Source organism: Megalops cyprinoides, chromosome 10 (genome assembly GCF_013368585.1).
Source record: "Megalops cyprinoides isolate fMegCyp1 chromosome 10, fMegCyp1.pri, whole genome shotgun sequence".
Taxonomy (NCBI): Eukaryota; Metazoa; Chordata; class Actinopteri; order Elopiformes; family Megalopidae; genus Megalops; species Megalops cyprinoides.
The window spans coordinates 15,543,495-15,561,588 of NC_050592.1; the positions used below are offsets into that span (position 1 = coordinate 15,543,495).

Here is an 18,094-nt window from a genome sequence, read left to right on the forward strand (position 1 = left end):
AACATGAACACAGGGATAATTTGTGCAGCAGGCAATTTACCCCTTTCCTTCAGTGATAACGAATACAGGAATTTTACAGAAAAAAAGACTTGGGGCTCAAAAGAGAGACACAATTGCAAAGCCAAACCAAGCCCTGTTCTGTATTAATCTTTGATATCAGGATGGAAATAAATAATGACATAAGTGTTATCATTTGAACTTCCACTTTTCAGGGTGTCAGAATGAAGCATACATTTAAGCACACTCATTGATTGATAAATGATCACACACACAGTCCATATTTACTGAAGCTTGGAAACATTCTCCTGATGTGGATTTAGCAGCAGTGACTGTAATCCATTCTGTTTTTGCACGCAACACATCCTGATATTAGCTAAAATATTATATTCACTATGCTATCAAAGTGCCAAAGACAGGAATAAATGAATTCATGAAATGCGTTAATCTTAAGAATATTCCAATTTTAGGGCTATCATCACATTTCGAAGCAAATAATGAAAGGTGGACTTTGAGTGAAAGATTTAAAACTGCAAATTCATACAGGATATTAAACAAACCCAGCCAACTCTGGCTCCAGGGCTAGGGGTACTCAATCCTGGGCCTGCAAATAAATAGACCTTGCCACTGTTCTCTCAAGCAAAGTGCTTCACCAGTCTTGATTCAAATGCCTAAAATTTTAAATGAAGCATGAATTGTACACCCACATATGAACACTGATTTAATCAGTTGATGCTGTAAATTTATCAAACATGTGGATTGTACTTGTGGCTGAACAAGTGGATGCAACTGATAAGTAATTATTATCAAAATGTATTTATGAAAGTAATAAAGGTCCCATGAGTTCTGGATGGGTATTTGTGTTTTGATGAGGAGAAGAGGCAGGTCAGCACGGCTGCTAGGCCTGCTTTCGAACCCCTGTCCTTCAGGCTGCTGCAGTGGTCCAGAGGGACAGGATGTGGTTGGCCACTGCCGCACTTCCTGTTATTCACCCCAGGAATGCTGGGTGTGTTCTGACAACAACACCTCACTGGGGTAAGGACAAGGAATGACTGACCAGCCAGCACGTAGCCTTTCTCTCTTTCCCTAAGCTTGCTTTCTCACTTAGATCGTTTAAATCACTGCAGAAAACAAAAACTTAATCAATGCAAAAGGAAATTAATCACGGCTATCCTGTGAACGTTTCTGAAAATAAGACCCATGAAAATACAATGCTGAGAACGTTTGAGTGTTGGATGGATGTTTATTAGAGCCACCAAAATCCTGGGTAGTAGAGTATCATACATTGTGTTTCAGACTATTTCTTCCACAGCTATTTCCAGGAGCACTTCGTCTGAGCTACTACTTTCAGATAATATTTGTGCCAGTGTACATTTTGTTGAGTCCCCAAACATCATTGTTAATATTAGATATGGGCAGTAGCAGTATACATTACAGTGAAGTATAGTATATGGGTCAGCTATGATAAGAGGTGGAGCCTCTGATGCTACTTACATACACACTCATCAGGACATTCACTGCTTAGACTGAAAAGGGAGCATAAGCTGCCATACTCTGTTCAGTTTATATCCAAACAGCACCTGTACAGGTTTGGGCGGGAGGGGTGGACCGGTAAGGGGTGTGGTAACTCACCGTGGTGTACTTCCCCAGCTGACACAGCGAAGGGAAGGTCTCCTGGTGGGCCTTGCGGATCTTCTCGATGATGACCTCCAGCTCTGCGGTCAGCTCGTAGCTCTCTGTGAACTCCGGCTTGGGGACGTCTTTCTTCTTTTTGTTACGGTCATTCCGCACCGCTAGGGGGGGGGGGGGACAGCGCAAGACACATTATTTGTTATCCACGCATTACTTCCTTGGTAGACATGCTTATCAAGGGCATCACATACATTTTTCCAATATACTACTTTAATAACATTTTTTTAGTTGTGCAGCTGGATGTTTATGGAAGCTATTCAAAGTTAAGGGATTAAAAACCTTTTTTGCAACTTTTTTGGGAATATTCTCACCAGTTTTAACCATGTTTTTCAGTAAACACGCAAACAAGTGCTAGCATGCTTTGAGATACGTGTACTATTGTCATAACACCCCATATTAAATACCTTTTAATTTTGATACACTGCAATATATCATGTTTACTTGAATACGTATATATTTTACCGTGTCCAAATGTGAAATGGTAATATTTCAGTGCAATTAAAATAACTATTCTACCAAACCTAACAGCCATGTGTCATATTCTGTTAGTTAAACTGAGTTTTATTCACAGCTAAAAAGGCTGCAGATGACAACATTAACCTCTCCATCCTTGTACCATATTTATTTATTTTTTTATAGTTTATTTTTATAGAAAATCAAAAAAAATACAACGAAACATAACAAAACAAGCAGCTCTTCACCTGTGCATTCACACAAACACTATACTGGTGGAGATACATATCAGTTCCTAATGAGTAAAACAATCCACTCATGGGGACACAAACACAATCCATTTTTCCCAATATTTCAAGAATTTATCAAGATGCAGAACAAAAAGGACATCCTTGCCATGTTTTGAATATCATTCACAATTTCTATCCATTCAGTCCCTTTTGGACGTTTGTTCTGTAACCATTTTCACGTTACAACTTTCTTGCTGGCTTTAGTACATATTTAGCTTGCATCAATAAATTGGCTGCAATATTGCCCAAATAGGTTGTAGAAAAAGAACAATCAATTTCATCACCAAAAATGTTCTGTATTACTTGTATTACCTCCTGCCAGTATGACCAAATCATTGGGCACCTCTTCCCATCTCACCTGTTTGAACATATTTTAACTTGGGGGTTGTAAAGTATCTAATCAAATTCCACCAACAAAACTCTCTCCAGAAACCCAAGCTGGTGGAAGTAGCCTGTACAGAGCACATATTGAACCAGTCTTCCTCTGAAATGACAACTCCAGTTTCTTTCTCCCATTTTAATCTAACCTTATTTGTTGAATGTTTTTTAGTAGATAGTAGATTGAATACTCGAGTATAATACTGAGACAAGTTTCCTGTTGTCCTTAATTTTATACATATCAATAAATATGTTATTTATATTGGTATCACATTTCTCCCTAGGTTTTATCTCCTTGTTCTTGTACCATATTTAAAAGGTTAATGTAATTTTTTTTGCATAGTAGCGCACAGTCTGAAATCATGATGATTGATTTTCATATTGAGATGTGATTTTTTTTTCCCTAAATTTTGTCTTATTATTATTTATATTATTAGCCTATTTTCAATCACACCAAAGTGAATTCCATACAACAGACAACAACCCCATATCATCATTAACTGACTATGTAAAGAGTTGCTACTGTCCCTGAGAATTCAACTAGTAAGGTTCTGATTCTCTGTAATCAGGTTCACTAACCACCCCATATATTATGATGGCATGTAGGGGCGGCAGTGTAGCATAGTGGTTAAGGAGCAGGACTTGTAACCGAAAGGTTGCCGGTTCGATCCCCGCTAGGACACTGCTGCTGTACCCTTGGGCAAGGTACTTAACCCACAGTTGCCTCAGTAAATATCCAGCTGTATAAATGGATGACATTGTAAAGAACTGTAACCTATGTAAGTCGCTTTGGATAAAAGCGTCTGCTAAATGAATAAATGTAAATGTAAACATTTAAGGTGGTGGAACTTAAATTTATTAATGTAACTACAGTAGGTCAGCAAATCCTCACACCATTTTCAACATACTGTTAAACAAGATGCTTTACCCCGCAATTTTAATATGATGTGATGCAAGTTGCAAGTTAAATGTTTTGCTGTTACCTTTCACAAGGTGTTGATTTGAACTGTGAGATAAATCTGACACCAGCTTTTTTGCCACTTCTTTTAGTGCCATGTTGCATCTGTAGGTCACATAGACTTTATATACACTATTAAGCTACTAAACTAAGCTAACCCAAGAGAAATAGTATGTTCAATGCTGCAATCTATATAAGGTCATTGAAAAAAAAAAAAACAACTAAAACTGTCCTCTGCGGCCACTCTTTTGGTACCCTGAGCAAATACCCACTGTTAAGTTCCTCGTTCATGTGATGAACAGCAATGCCCCAGCTGGGACTTGAAGCTGCAACCTTCAGTCAATTGTCCTAACTGCCTCTCCGCATTCTGGAACCTATCTGGGATCACACAGGAAAAAACTAACTGACCCTTTAACCATTAAATTTCACTGTATTAGTATCAATTATCCGCCCTCCTTGATTGCTCTATGTGATCTTTTCCATCTGTATCTACATTCATTCAAATTTACACCATCTGCTTATTTTATTTATTTAATCTCCTAAGAACAAGTTCCTCCAATAAAAAACACAGCAGTTATGTAAATTTTACTAGCTACCCCCTGCTTCATCCAAAAATGCAACAAACTTTCTGACAGCATTGGAAAATACTTGCTTCTTCATAAATTCATAAATTACTCCTGAGAATAAACAAGCTGTTACAATTCTATAATTCACAGTGACTCACCCTGTCCGCTACATGTCATTGCAGACAATTGATGTCAGAGCAAAACTACAATTTCTCCAAACGGCTTGGGTAATCTGTCCCGACAATATTTTTTAACGATTATATTGAAATTGTAAGCTCCTAACGAGCCTTGTGATTCTAATTTCTTGTTGGCACGGCAACCCCCCAGGGCTGTTTCAAATGTGATGCTTCATGCGGGGCCAGAGGATTATTCTGTGCACAGAACAAAGCAAGCTGCCAAGTGCAGTGGAAGGAGACATCATTGCTTTCCAGAGGGCTTTTGAGACCAAACTACTGCGGGCTCGTGCTGATAGAGCTGTATCCTCTGCGACCAATACCTCATTACTCGGAGAGGCCCAAAAATAGTCACTGTAATTTCAAGGCAAACGCTTGCAGTGTCTTTTATTAAAATAAATTAACTGGCAACAATGCACGTTCTGTTAGTATTGTGCTATGGAAAAACCTCCACAGAGTTTAATTTTTTTTCTATATTTTTGCAAGAGATTGTGGTGGTGGTGATGCGGGGGTTGGCTGGTTCTACTCCTGCTACTAAGCTGCAGTTGAAATGTGAAGGATGAATGAAGGTTTAATGCATTATTTAAGACCAGTGAAAAATAAAACACACTGCAGCCACTGTTTGCGCTCCATACTCCCATACCATGCCAAGTTTCTTCTACCCTCATCTGCAGTGATAGTGCTTTCATTTCTGTGTTCAGCTCAAACTAGACAGCTGCCCTTCACAAATGCATCAAGTATATATACATCATTGCTTGGATAACATGATGCAGCATTGGTGCATCACAGGTCTCTCATAAAGGTTGCAAAGCTAAAAGCTCATTGCTCTATTTTCTTTCATTTAGAAAAAGTATATAGGAGTAGTGATGCTGTGTTTCTGTTCTGCTTGCATATAAAATGTATGGACACAACAACAAAATCAAAAGTGAACTTGCAGATGTGATCACTGATAAAAAATGTTAAATTTAATGCTAAGGGGAATGCATAACAGACAGAGACAGAAACAAACATAAAATCCACCTGAACATAAAGAAAAACACTGCATAACTTTTGACAATGGTCATCACCAGTTCTGCCTTATTGAATCTCAAGAATGCTGTATAATTATGTATGAATTCTCCCTTTTTATGATTAATTTTTACTGTTTATTTATACAATTGTATTCACCTCAGAATACAATTCATAACATTTAATTTGTTCTGGAAAAGGCTGTACAATGATCAAATGAATAAGCAATACGTTCATGTTGAAGGCACAATGCAAGTATTTCACAGCCATAAACCTTGGCATTAATAGTCAAAATGTACTGACAACTGACATCCTGATTGTAACACCCCATTGTCCCAACAGACCTCAAACACTATCCACCACATTAAAACAGCTTGTATTTATGGGGAATGGGAGGAGGCCAGTTTTCTGTCACCACGGAGTGACACAGTGCACTGGGGGAAATGTTGGGGATGTCTGCCGGTGCGAGCGAGGGAGCGGGCTGTATGATTTAGGAGGAACACTGCAAGACAGGCAAATCACCCTGTGTAATTACCCTGGACTGGAACCAAATCACTGCCACCTGAAAAATACAGCTGGCCACAGCACTGCCCTCACAGAAGCTGCACATTCTAATGATCCATTGGACAAGGAGCCATGGAAATAAATGGCTTTTTAATACGTGCTGGGGGGGGGAGATAAATCCAGAGGAGGATCCCGTCTCTTACTGTAATCACCTCTTACCAGGAAATATATACTTTTCCCCTTTTGCACACACTGTACAATGTGACACACTGCCTATATATTTTTATATACAAACATGGTTGCAAAAGATACCCTCAGATATTCTCAACCTATATAATGCAAAAAATTCAAACGTACATAGTTATTGTGTGTAAAATGAGCTGTCCTCTGTATTAAATCAGTTTAACTTATCAGTTATCTGATTAGAGCATTTCAAAAAACAAAATTAAAAGTCATTATTGATTTTAAAATAAACCCATACAAATCCCTCTGTAAGTTGGATATACCAACCAACGGCTGGGAACACAGCAGTTACAAGGCTCATTTACGTATAAATGCTTGGTACATTAAACCATTTTTTCATCTTCTCTTCTCATACCATACTACCCTGCAACAAGTGTGCAAAAGTGCCTTGCATCCGGGGTCGTCAGGGTTACAATGTGTTGCTTAATTTGCTACCGTGAATCAGGACTAGACTCACACTTCATACTGTACCAGGTGAACTATATCATTATGCAAGGATGTGATACAATGAATATTGACCCATAATAACTATTACCACTGCATCTCAGGAGCCCATTTTTTCATGGAGGAAAATGAGCACTACTGCATGAGCGGAACAAATGTCCAAGAACAAAATTTCTTTCAAAGTCTGGCAATGCAAGGGTGTAGACTGAAATGCACTGGCATCCCATTAGTTTGCCTGTCTTTCCCAGAGTGAAATGAGCAACCGTGGTGGTCTGTGCGTGGGGTTTTCAGGGGCTGCAGATGCCACTTCAGGAGCTCCTGTATAAAAAATTTGCCACACATTTAATTCAATGCAGCGCAGTAAAAACGGATCATATGGCCAGGATAGTTAGAGCTGGGGGAAACAGTGAAGCCGTGGACAAGCAGATGGGCCCCGGAGAGGTAGGCTCAATCTTCATCTTTGCCCTCCAACTGGTTCATTGCAGACGGCATCCCAGATTCCAAAGGAGAACGTCAAAGTGTGACAAGCCTATACATTCTAAGGATGTGATGTCATGGCACATGTTAATCAGATGTATTTCTCTGAAGGCCGCGGGCCAGCCATCTGTGCACCACAGGGACCGTGCTGCTCGGTGACATCTGCACAGACGGGCTGGTAAATAAAACAGATACCTCTCGGGCTTATGTCCCTCGCGCAAGTAAGCTCCCATAATCAAACCGTGGCATGTGCCTCCACACAAATGAAAGCTATATTTCTACAGTGTCAGAGGGGAGGGTACTCAGCCAGACCTCGGGCCTAGCTGTTATGTCGGGGTTTTGCCTAAATTCACTCGCGAAATGTTGAACCATGCCACTGTGAGAGTACATTTAATTAAACAGCAGGGGAACAGATCCGACGATGACACCAAGAAAGCTTTATAGGAGTTGCATGGTCGGATGATTTGGAGTTCTGATCACATCAAAGTCTGGTTTGAAAAGGCTTAGTGTTTTTGCTTTTTTCTTGTCACACTATGGATTCCATGTCATGACATTTACAATGAGCCGATTCACACAATGCTTGGACATTAGCTAGCTATTAAACATTTTCATTATTAGCAGTATTGCTAGCTACATACCAATACCGAACAGCTTATTTGACAACTGGGACTGTGTTACATCAAAAGCACTCCCAGAACAGTGCAGTGTCTCCAGGCACACCCATTCACTCCAAGATAACATGTCAGCAATAAGCTTTACAAAAGATGTAACTGGAGCTGAAATTGTGCCTCTGGTGTCTGTGTCTGTTTAACCACACCGTGGATAGATGCAGTTATCCTCCATTTCAAATGGCAAAAAGCAGGTTCAGTACATGTCCAGGAGTTCAGCAGCTCAGATATATATCAAGGTCCATTTCAGCTGCAGTTAACATTTTTGAAACTTGAAAAATCCAATTGTTAAAATAGTAACCTTTTTTTGATAATGCACTAACATCCTACATTCCTAACAGTGTCACAAAATGAATTCATGTGGTCCTATGAAATAGATTCTTGCAGTACAGTTTGTTTGTTTGTTTGGACAGCATAGGCCAGAGGATCTCTGACAATGTGTGCACACATACACACGTACATACACACGCACACATACACACGTACATACACACGCACACATACACACGTATATACACACGCACACATACACACGTATATATACATGCACATATATATATATATATATATATATATATATATATATATATATATATATATATATATATATATATTTGCCCAACCCAATCTTCTATCCCAATACTAGTAAGATAGGGACTTTACTCTTAAGCAAGTTCTTGGGAAAAAGTGCATTCCCTAGAAGCTATGCATATGTTCTTTCTAGCAACACAGACACCTAAGGGTTGTAAACAGGAGCAGTGCATGGAAAGATATTACAGAACATAGTTTAATTAGTCTTCAGATGAAATCTTTTGCATTACCTATGATTCCAGGTCCCTACACATTTCATGGCCAATTCATTAAAATAGATCCACTGACAATGTGCAAGAAAGCAACTACCAAAATTAAGGAAAATTATACTTATTACACATAACGTAACATTACAAAAGTAAGCCATCGTCCTTAAAGCATCCATATCACTGGATTCCGTTTGATGATTTTTGTAACAGTCTCTTCGCAATTTAGTGTCTGAAAGCATTTATCAGCAAAGATGAAGCCAATTCTAGCACTTGTATTTTCTGTGTTTTACGCAGCAGGGAGAGCTTTCATCACTATTCTACATAGCATGCACAAATCCCTCACTTGTTTACAGACAGCTGCTGCTTTATCAAACAGTCACTTTAGCTCCTTACACCCGAAAGATGACTCCAAGACCTCCTGGGCCTCCCTATTGAGGGGCGGTAATAAGGTATGAGCTGATTGTGTTCACCACTGTGGCATACTGTTCTCCCTGATGATGTTACTCTCTTACTTACTTTGCAGACACTCTTTTGCAGGCTGAATTGAAATGCTTGCCGTGTTTAAAAACCTTTTCCATTTTGAAAACCATTCACACGACTGCATTTTACTTTAGCAACTGCGGTAAAGTAAACCTTGCTCAAGGGTAAAACAACACTTTCCCACCTAAGGATCACAACTGGGCAGAAGTGTGTTGCAGTGCTAAGGAGCAGGGCTTGTAACAAAAAGGTCAGCAGTTCAGTTCATGGGTGGGTAATTGCTGTTGTACCGCTGGCCATAGTACTTAACCCAGCGAAGATCCAGCTGTACAAATGGGAAGCACATATACATGTGAGCTTTGTAAATCACTCTGGATTAAATCATCTGCAAAGCAAACTTAACGACAATGTAATGATGCCACATCTATGGCTGACAGCTGAGGAGCCCCACCAGACAATGCTGTTCTGTCCAGTCAAAATGCGGATATCATTTCTATTTATTATAAATGTGTGCGTATACATCTGTAACAGTTACAGTAAAGAAATGCTCGCAATTGTAATCCATAAGCCTTTTTTGCAGTGTATGTTCAGAGAGATCACACATACAGCACACCCATTTCTTGGATTCTCAATATTCCTATATCAATTGAGCAAATCAAAGTTCATCTATGTAGCATGATCTAATAGGGGTGATCTGTTGATTTCAGCATTCTGTCTTGCTGATCCTTTCAGGCAGTTTTGTGGCTCAGAGCGGCAGCGGGGGTAACTGGGTCAGATAGCTTCCCTATGCCCATCTCCAAATATCTCCCTGAATTGGAGTGAGCCATCTGTCATATGACAATCAAGGCCAGCAATCAGATGGAGGGTTTGCCATGTACAGTGTGTGTTTCGGCACACAGCACAAAAGGAAATGTCTGTTATGTAGTCTACCAACTGATTTTTGTGACCAGAACCCTGTTCCCTGGCCCTCTTCCTATTCAGTAGTATTGAAAATTGCCTTTCTGAGGATGAGAAAAGACATGCTTAAATGCTTAAGCAAGACTTAACTATGAACAAAAGGAGAAAACATGAGAGGCACAGACAAATTGCTTCATCCTAATCAAAGCAGGGGTCATGCTGATAAATATTCCCACGTGTGCCCGATAATGTCCACTTCTCAGGCAGTGACACTGTACTGATTGAGACAGAACCTACCTCGCCCTATGGCTTCAGACCAGGTTTAAGCCTGACGCTTGACTTAACATTTTAAAGCAGGATTCCCACACAGGCACGGAAATGACATTGCCCACATTTGTCACTCGTAATTAATGAGGTGACAGAAAGTTGGGCTCAGTGCAATATTTTGAAAGAGCCAGCAGAGTGTTGCTTGTACATCGATCTCCTTGGGGTGAGCTGTGCAGGGATGGATGAAATATGAACCTCTACAGTGCTTCTGGAGATGGGGGGGGTTTGGTTGTTATTGGGCTACAGGAGCGCACAACAGTAGCCTTTTGATGTATTATTTCTGAGTCTTTTGTTTGAGGCGCATTATATCTGTGGCTTAATGATAAAAGCACACTGGGCGATATTCACACAGACAGAGGCGATGTCGTCAAATTAATCTTTGCTTGCTTCCACAGGGAAACTCATTAGGTTTGTGACTCCCTCTGTCTCTAAAAACAAGTTATCAAACAAAGACATCACCACGCAGCATTATATCATCTCTGCTGTGAGGCATCACTTTGACTCTGTCAGAAGTGTCTGTAGGCACCACTTGACAGAAATCTCCTTTCATTCTATTGCAGAGGCACCTTGGGCTTGTAATACTATCATCCTCATGAAAAAGCTTGTGGTAAAATCCTGGATTCTTGTGCCAAGACAACTTGCTCATCAAAGGAGACCCACTGTTTTCTTTGGATTGTCTGGGTGTTGAAATACCAGCAAGCTTCAACATATTAATTAACACATATTTTTACACATACATTTGTTTGAAATAAAATCACATTGCCGCCAGTGTAATATATATGCTTCTCATAGAAAAAAAAACCTCTAGAGATATCAAGGTTATGTAAACCGAAATAACACTCAATTCATGTCTTATTTGGAATTTAAAGTTTTTCTGACCTACTTCAAACTTTTTATTGCGTAAACATCTCATGATGCATGCTTGATTAAGTGCCAATCATCATAAGCATGAGACTGCTGCACACCGGGAATCATATAAATGTGAATCACATTTACGGAATAGCAATATGCTTCAGGAAAGAAAACATGATCTAATTAAAAGAAAAATGCAAAAGCAACAGAAATCACAAGGGGGTGAGCTACAGATCATGTGACCAGAAAAGACAGCCCATAACCCAACGAGGAAGCAGCGCTGGTATGAACTTCGCTGGACTCACACTCTTTGGACATCCCCACGGAGAAACACTTCTGGAGGCGACAGTACTGACAGCGATTTCGCGTCACCTTGTTGATGATGCAGTTCTTGTCCCTGTGACACGTATACACCATGTTCTTCTGAATGCTCCTGCGGAAAAAACCCTGGGAGATACAGACAGAGAGGAGAGGCGTTTCAGTTTCACACTTTACATTTCCATTAAATTGTCTTTACTTCCACAGTCTTGCTTACTTGTTTTGCTGCATTTGTTGTTTCGCCACTGAATGAGGCAAGAACGATACTCCTGAGATTCCAAAAGGACATCCAAAAAGCTATCACGGATTATTTACTATGCAAATAGTGATTTACATAGTTTACATTTTACATATCCATTTCCAGAGCCGAATAATAAATTCAGCAACTTAGGTTAAGTGCTAAAAGGCACAACTACAGTGCCCCACCTGGGATTTCAGCATGAAAACATCTGATTATAACGCCACATAACAAAACTGAAAAGTGAGTCTCGGATAAGAATGAAGCATTCTGTTCAGACAGTAGGTATGTTTTCCTTTTATTATGGCACTGCGCTACACATGGAGCACTTAATCTGGCTTAGTTTACTGAGCCATTTCCAATTCAACATCTGCTAATGTCCAGCCCAGAAAAACAGCTCTATATTCTTCTGCTGGGTGTGACATAGCATCACACCAACAGTACACTTTAGTGCAGATGATGCCCACTTTTCTTATGAGTTTATTGCACTGTAAAATGACTGCTGTTAAATGCACAATATAAACACTCATTTCTTCCAAATGTTCTGGATAAAAGGTGTAATGAAAGTGCAATTATAATTACAGATTAAATTAAAAACTGCAAGTGCAAATGATTTTGACCTCTCATAGTCTTTGGCACCCTGGAATTAGTTTTAGAGGCTGAGGCCAGTACAGGCATTGCAGCAACAATAGCAATTCCATTTCAATTAACAAAAGAAGCATAGAAATTATTTCTGTATTATTTCTACTGTATCATTCTAAATAAGCCTATTCTTCATCTTTATCCCAGTTACTTCTAAGAGTTTGCCTCCATGAAGCAGTTAAAGAATGCCCTCTGTAAAAGGTGCTCTGTCCCAAGTGGTATCCACAGAATCCCAATAATGCCACAGAAATGCTGACAATAAAACCAGGCCACAGAACATTCAGAACCAGAACGTTCAGATTCCTTTGTTTTAATCACATGGCTACCCAAAAGGCAACAAGAGACTAACTGAAAATGAGAAATGTCCTCCACATAGTGACATAGTAATCTTTTATCTATGTGGAAATTAATATCTAAAGAATTATCTTCAAATATCCACCGGTCCCCTTTAAGAGGAGTGATAGGGGGAAGGGCACGGAGGATGCAGAACATACAACTGTATGATCAGTGCTGTCAAAGAGACAGAGTGAGTCAACAATACAATTGTGATGAAACTCTTCAGCTTGAAGAGGTGGGAAACAATGATCCAATAAGAGCCGGAGATGGGGGCTGAGCTAAGCCCTTCTGTCGTCACATTGCCTGTGCTACAGGCTTGTTCTCTGTCCTTTCTTTCACTGCTTTAGCCTTCTACTTAAATATGAAATGATTTTTATAAAGTGGTCGCAAAAACATTGCACTTAGAATGTCCGACTTATCCAAAGCAGCGACCACAGACTTCATTCACCCCCCTAACTCAACAGCACTGCTACTCATGGGTGGTAGTACATATTTTTGACCACAAATATAATTTCACTTATTTGACAGTACAACATACCCTTACTACATTATGGGTGATATCTACCATATATTTGACCAGAGTTATGTCATAAGATAAACATTTGGAAATGGAGGCATAGGAATGTGTATACTATGTATCTTACCTCACAGTGATACAAGCTCCGACTGAGGTATGGTTACGTTGGTCTTACTTTTTATTTTCAGAGTAAGATATTGAAGACGTAAGACAGCTTACAGCCACTGGAAGAATCTGTTCATTGCCACTTCTACTTAATTTTCTGACGTGAGACTAGGAGATACAGCCTATCATACAGGGTGTCACTTTGTTATCTGTGCAGAAAAAAGCAATCGTACCTAACTGGTGCTTCAATGTTATTAGAGGAAAATGCAATGGAATACAAGCTGTATAACAAAAATATTACTGATATGTCTTATTTTTGTTGTGCAGCATTAGCCAGCTGCTAGAGGTGAAGGGGCTATTCCTAATGATTCATACATAAGAGACTTCACTGGTGGGCCCTCAACATTGGAGAACCAGGTGACAATCAGTCATGTCTTGGAGGGAAACATGTCATGTGCTCCCGTGTGCCTCTGTAATGAAGCCTGTCACATGTCTGACAGAAAACTTCAAAGCTTGCTGCTGTCAGCACAACACAATAATGAAGCACAATGATGGATCTGAATTTTTCCGAAGCCCTAGGTTTCATCAAAATGGAAAATATGCAGCAGAGGAATGACTTGCAAGGAAAAACATGCAAGTGTTGAAACAAAAATGGTACGGTTTAATATGACTAACTGCTTTTACCCAGTCTTGTATTCTTTTAAATCACTCCACAGAAAAAGGGAAGCTCCAACTTTGCAGATTTTTTTTTTAATGTTTTTAATTTATGCACTCTCGGCACTGTTCATTTGTTATTTAATGTTTCTGTGATCATTTGGGTCAGTTTCAGTTGAGCGACCGAGTGAAAAAAATCACTCTTCATCTGTAGTGCTTTATTTAAAATGTCCATTTCAAATGCATTCTGTGCGCCTGTGACGGATGAAGCCCTTCTCATTAGGCAGTGTATGTGGTAATCTCTGTGCTGGATCACACCATTCCCATTAGACTAGAATCACCACAATCGGCACGGCTGCCTCCAACAGTCGGTGTGTTTCGAGTTCATCAGAATGTAGTCAAAAGTATGTCAGCTTTGGGGCAGCCACCCACCTTGTCCAGTACTTACTCTGTGACCACCAGGGGGCAAGCAGACTTGTAATGAAGTAATGAAGCAGCTAAAGCCCATTTTTGTCAGGAAAATATTGAGAATACAATGCTTTTGAGATTACAGGAAAGGCGTGTAGTCACCACATTGTGTTAACCTTCACAAATCCCTCTACCCACCTATAGCCACCTTATGAATGAATGTGTGTTTGTAGCCACTTTGCTATTTGGGCCACTTGGCAGAGCAAATATTGAGGCTTTATGAATCCATTAATAAAATTTACAGCATAAGCATTGTACAAATGATAGAATGGATGCCATGAAGACAATGCCTCTTGGATTCTAATCTAAAAGAATGTTAAAAATGTCACAGAAAGTACTGCACACCCACACAGTTAAACAACACCAAACTAGCTAATTATTCATTGAGCTACACAGCCAGTAATGAACATTTAGCTGAATGCATCAATATTTCAAGCTGAGCCTCAAAAAAACAACTACTCTAGCTGGGTGGATTATGTGAAAGGTCAACTGAAACACAGATGATGAATGTTTACCTAAATCTAGCTAGTATAGCTCACATGTAGCTGCAGAAATCTAATGGAGCACACTGTGAGATCAGCAGGATGACACAGTTTATTTGAACTGTTCCCACTGACTGTGCACCATCTTATCCCTCTTCACAATAACATATCCCTCTTCATATACCACCCACTTCCATCCACTCTTGAAGCAATTCATTAAATCGGATGCTGCATAAACTGTCGCACTCCAGCATGTGTACCACTTAGTCCTAGTCTAACCTTACATTTCTGAAGTTAATCTTAGGGCATTTTAAGTCGTATTTAGCAAACAGAGGGGACAGCAAAAGCAAAGCATATATGGTACAACCAAACATAAAGGACAGAGGTGACTTTCCCACAGCACTATTATTTTAGTAAACAGCAGTCAAAAGACAGCAGCACCTCAGAGAGTTACTTATTATATGTAAGCTCAATGGACTCTCGTGAGGGAACCATTACCATTTGTCATGATAGTGTTCTTCCTTACCTGTTACAGTCAACACTACGCACTGACAGAGAGCTAAACAATAAAGAACATATTCATGCACTGCAAATGGATCAGCCCATGCTGAGCTAATGTTTGAGAGTAGAATACCCTTGGACAATGCACATTTTTTTAAATATTAGCATTTTTAGTGTTTTTAAAGATGTTTTTCATTAATTTCTCTGTTTGGAAAAATCATAACATTGCTTTACAAGCTTAAAGTTTTGAGTGTTAAATCTAAATCACTCTACTGCCACTCACCAGCCTTTTCTGAAGCAATACTGGTATTGACCAGAAGGTACAGTACACCTTTGTGAGCCGAACAGTTTCGGCTCATCAAGCGTACCCCCCAGCTGAGCTCTCACTGCCCCTCTGCATGGTGGTAACTCTACCCAGCCCACTGAAGGAGTGGCCTCCTCTTCCTCCGACAGATTTCCCTCCTAAACAATATCTTAATTGGGATCATTATCTCTCATCTTGTTATCTTAATGGGATAGGGATAGGGTGTCACCTATGGCCAAGGCGTCTTAGGTCCTCTCATTTACAGATTAAAAAAAAAAAAAAAAATGAAAGTGCTGTCCATCAATTATTTAACCCCCCTCACTGTTGCAGCTTGTGTTGCCTGAGCATTCAGCACTGGCAGAAAGGGAATCAGATTAGCTTTCACCCTTAATTGTGTTGACAACGTATCGCTGCAGTGGAAAGTGGAGAGGGACACTTGAGACCCCAGAGAGTTGCAGCAAAGGGGGGCAATTAAGCCAGGCTATTACTTACACCTCAAGTTTGCCAAAGAGAAGAAAGAAGGGGGGATCCTGTTACAGGGGGTGGGAAGAAAAAAAAAGGTTGCTGTTCACTTTTTATGCAATGTGTATTTCTCTGTTGAACATGGGAGAGGTGACTACAAGGTTAGGAGGCATTGAAAAGAGACTCCCGGTACAGAGTAAATAAGAGCACAAGAAAAGAACCCAAAGTGTACAAAGCTGGGCTTTGTAACCAGGTGAATGTGAAACCTCAGCAGATAACACACACATACACACAAGGCCTTGAGAGACACACTGTTAAATAACTCTTTTCAACACTAAACAAGACAGAGCACTGATGCTAGACCCCCCCCCTCAGCCTCCACTACCCCGGAACTGCTGAGACCAGCAATTTGACCATTGCTTATCGGTCTACCTGAGACAGGGAGGTCTACACATAGCATCAACTGATAGAAAAGACCTCTATCTTTTGGGGATGACTCAGTCTTGCCTGAAATGAAAGAATAAAGGAGGAAATAACAGTCCCTTGTTGGGTTTCAAATCGCCCCCTCAACGATTATTTTGGCCATGTTCTTTAGGTAGTCTCTTCATTCAGGCCTTGGGTTTCATACCGAAAGGAGTTCTTTGAAAGAGCCCAGTGGACATTAATAGAGTGCTTGTTGTCCAGCCTCTTCTGTATGTAACTGAGTATGAGCTTTGAAGCTGCATCAAATGGAAACAAAAAACCACACCCAAAATAGTATTGATCAGCTCAGGTGGTACCTGCATATCCTTGGGTGGTGTACAAAAACCGATATAAGTAACCTGAGAGCTTATGTAAGACCTAATCTGTTTTAAATCAAATGACCTTAATTAATCGATACCAGTAATTATCTGTTTAATATCAGTGTTATTTCCCCCTTTCCACAGATCACATTGCAAAATTACACATTACAAAGTTAGGAAATCAGCGAGCAATACATCATGAGCTCAAGTTGACCATCACCCAGGCTTGTGCTGAATGAAAAAAAATAAAGGCAACACTGCAGAAGTTTCTTTTAACTACTCTGACAGGATTGACACCCGCTTGCTGGCCACTAGTAAAACACAGTAATATTAAGTGTCAGTCATGCCAGGAGTACAGATTCACTTCAGTGAAACCTTTCTTTCCTCTGATCCCAATCGCCTTTGGTAGAGGTGAACTTGAGGCTGTGACACATTTTCTTTGTGATCCTGGCTGTCAAGTATAACTACTCTGATGGCTGCCGTCTTGGAGTCCATTCAGGCTGGAGTGATTACACCAGCTTTATTAGAGTCAACTGTCACATAAGCCCTATTTGTTAGGGACTATACATGAAGAGGTTTCCTGAGCTATGTTAAAAGCAGAGGAGCTCGTTATTTGAGACTTGTATGAAGTGGTGTCATCTGAGAGGCCTTTTAACCAGTGGAATGTAAAACCCTATGCCCGTTCTAGAAACAATAGCTCCTAAACTAGTCCACTGAAAGAGACCAAAGGAGGAAGGCTGTAGCTCTCACAAGCAGTGCTGAAACTTCTGCAAAAAAAATTGTAAATGTCTTTTTTTGTTTTCTCAAGAGATGATTTCACTGGTTTACCTTTATCAGGCAAGGTCAAAAACCCAAGCTGTCCTAGCACCAAATAATTCCTGAGATAAGGCCAATATCCCATTTATGTGGGCAGACTAAGACACAGGATTTAGAACTAAGGTGAAGTAAGCTAAGTGTGTCCCAGGAAAGCAAAAGTACTCCATGCCCAGTATTCAGCAGCAAAAGAGGAATGGCAAAGAAGCACAGAGGAGAATGCAAGGTGAAAATGGACTTTAATGCCAAGAGAAGCAGTAATAATTTC

At 40.0% G+C, this 18,094-nt stretch overlaps 1 protein-coding gene across 3 annotated transcripts in view; it reads right to left on the bottom strand.

The window, feature by feature from the left end:
- The window catches only part of LOC118784535 (retinoic acid receptor beta-like), a 79,552-nt gene that overhangs the window by 11,527 nt on the left and 49,931 nt on the right, over positions 1-18,094 (bottom strand). For all 3 annotated transcript variants that reach the window (XM_036538812.1, XM_036538811.1, XM_036538813.1), the window contains exons 3-4: positions 11,510-11,651; positions 1,630-1,790 (exon numbers count right to left, since the gene is read on the bottom strand). In XM_036538812.1, the coding sequence (XP_036394705.1) occupies positions 1,630-1,790; positions 11,510-11,651 (303 nt within the window). The remainder of the gene's footprint in view (positions 1-1,629; positions 1,791-11,509; positions 11,652-18,094) is intronic.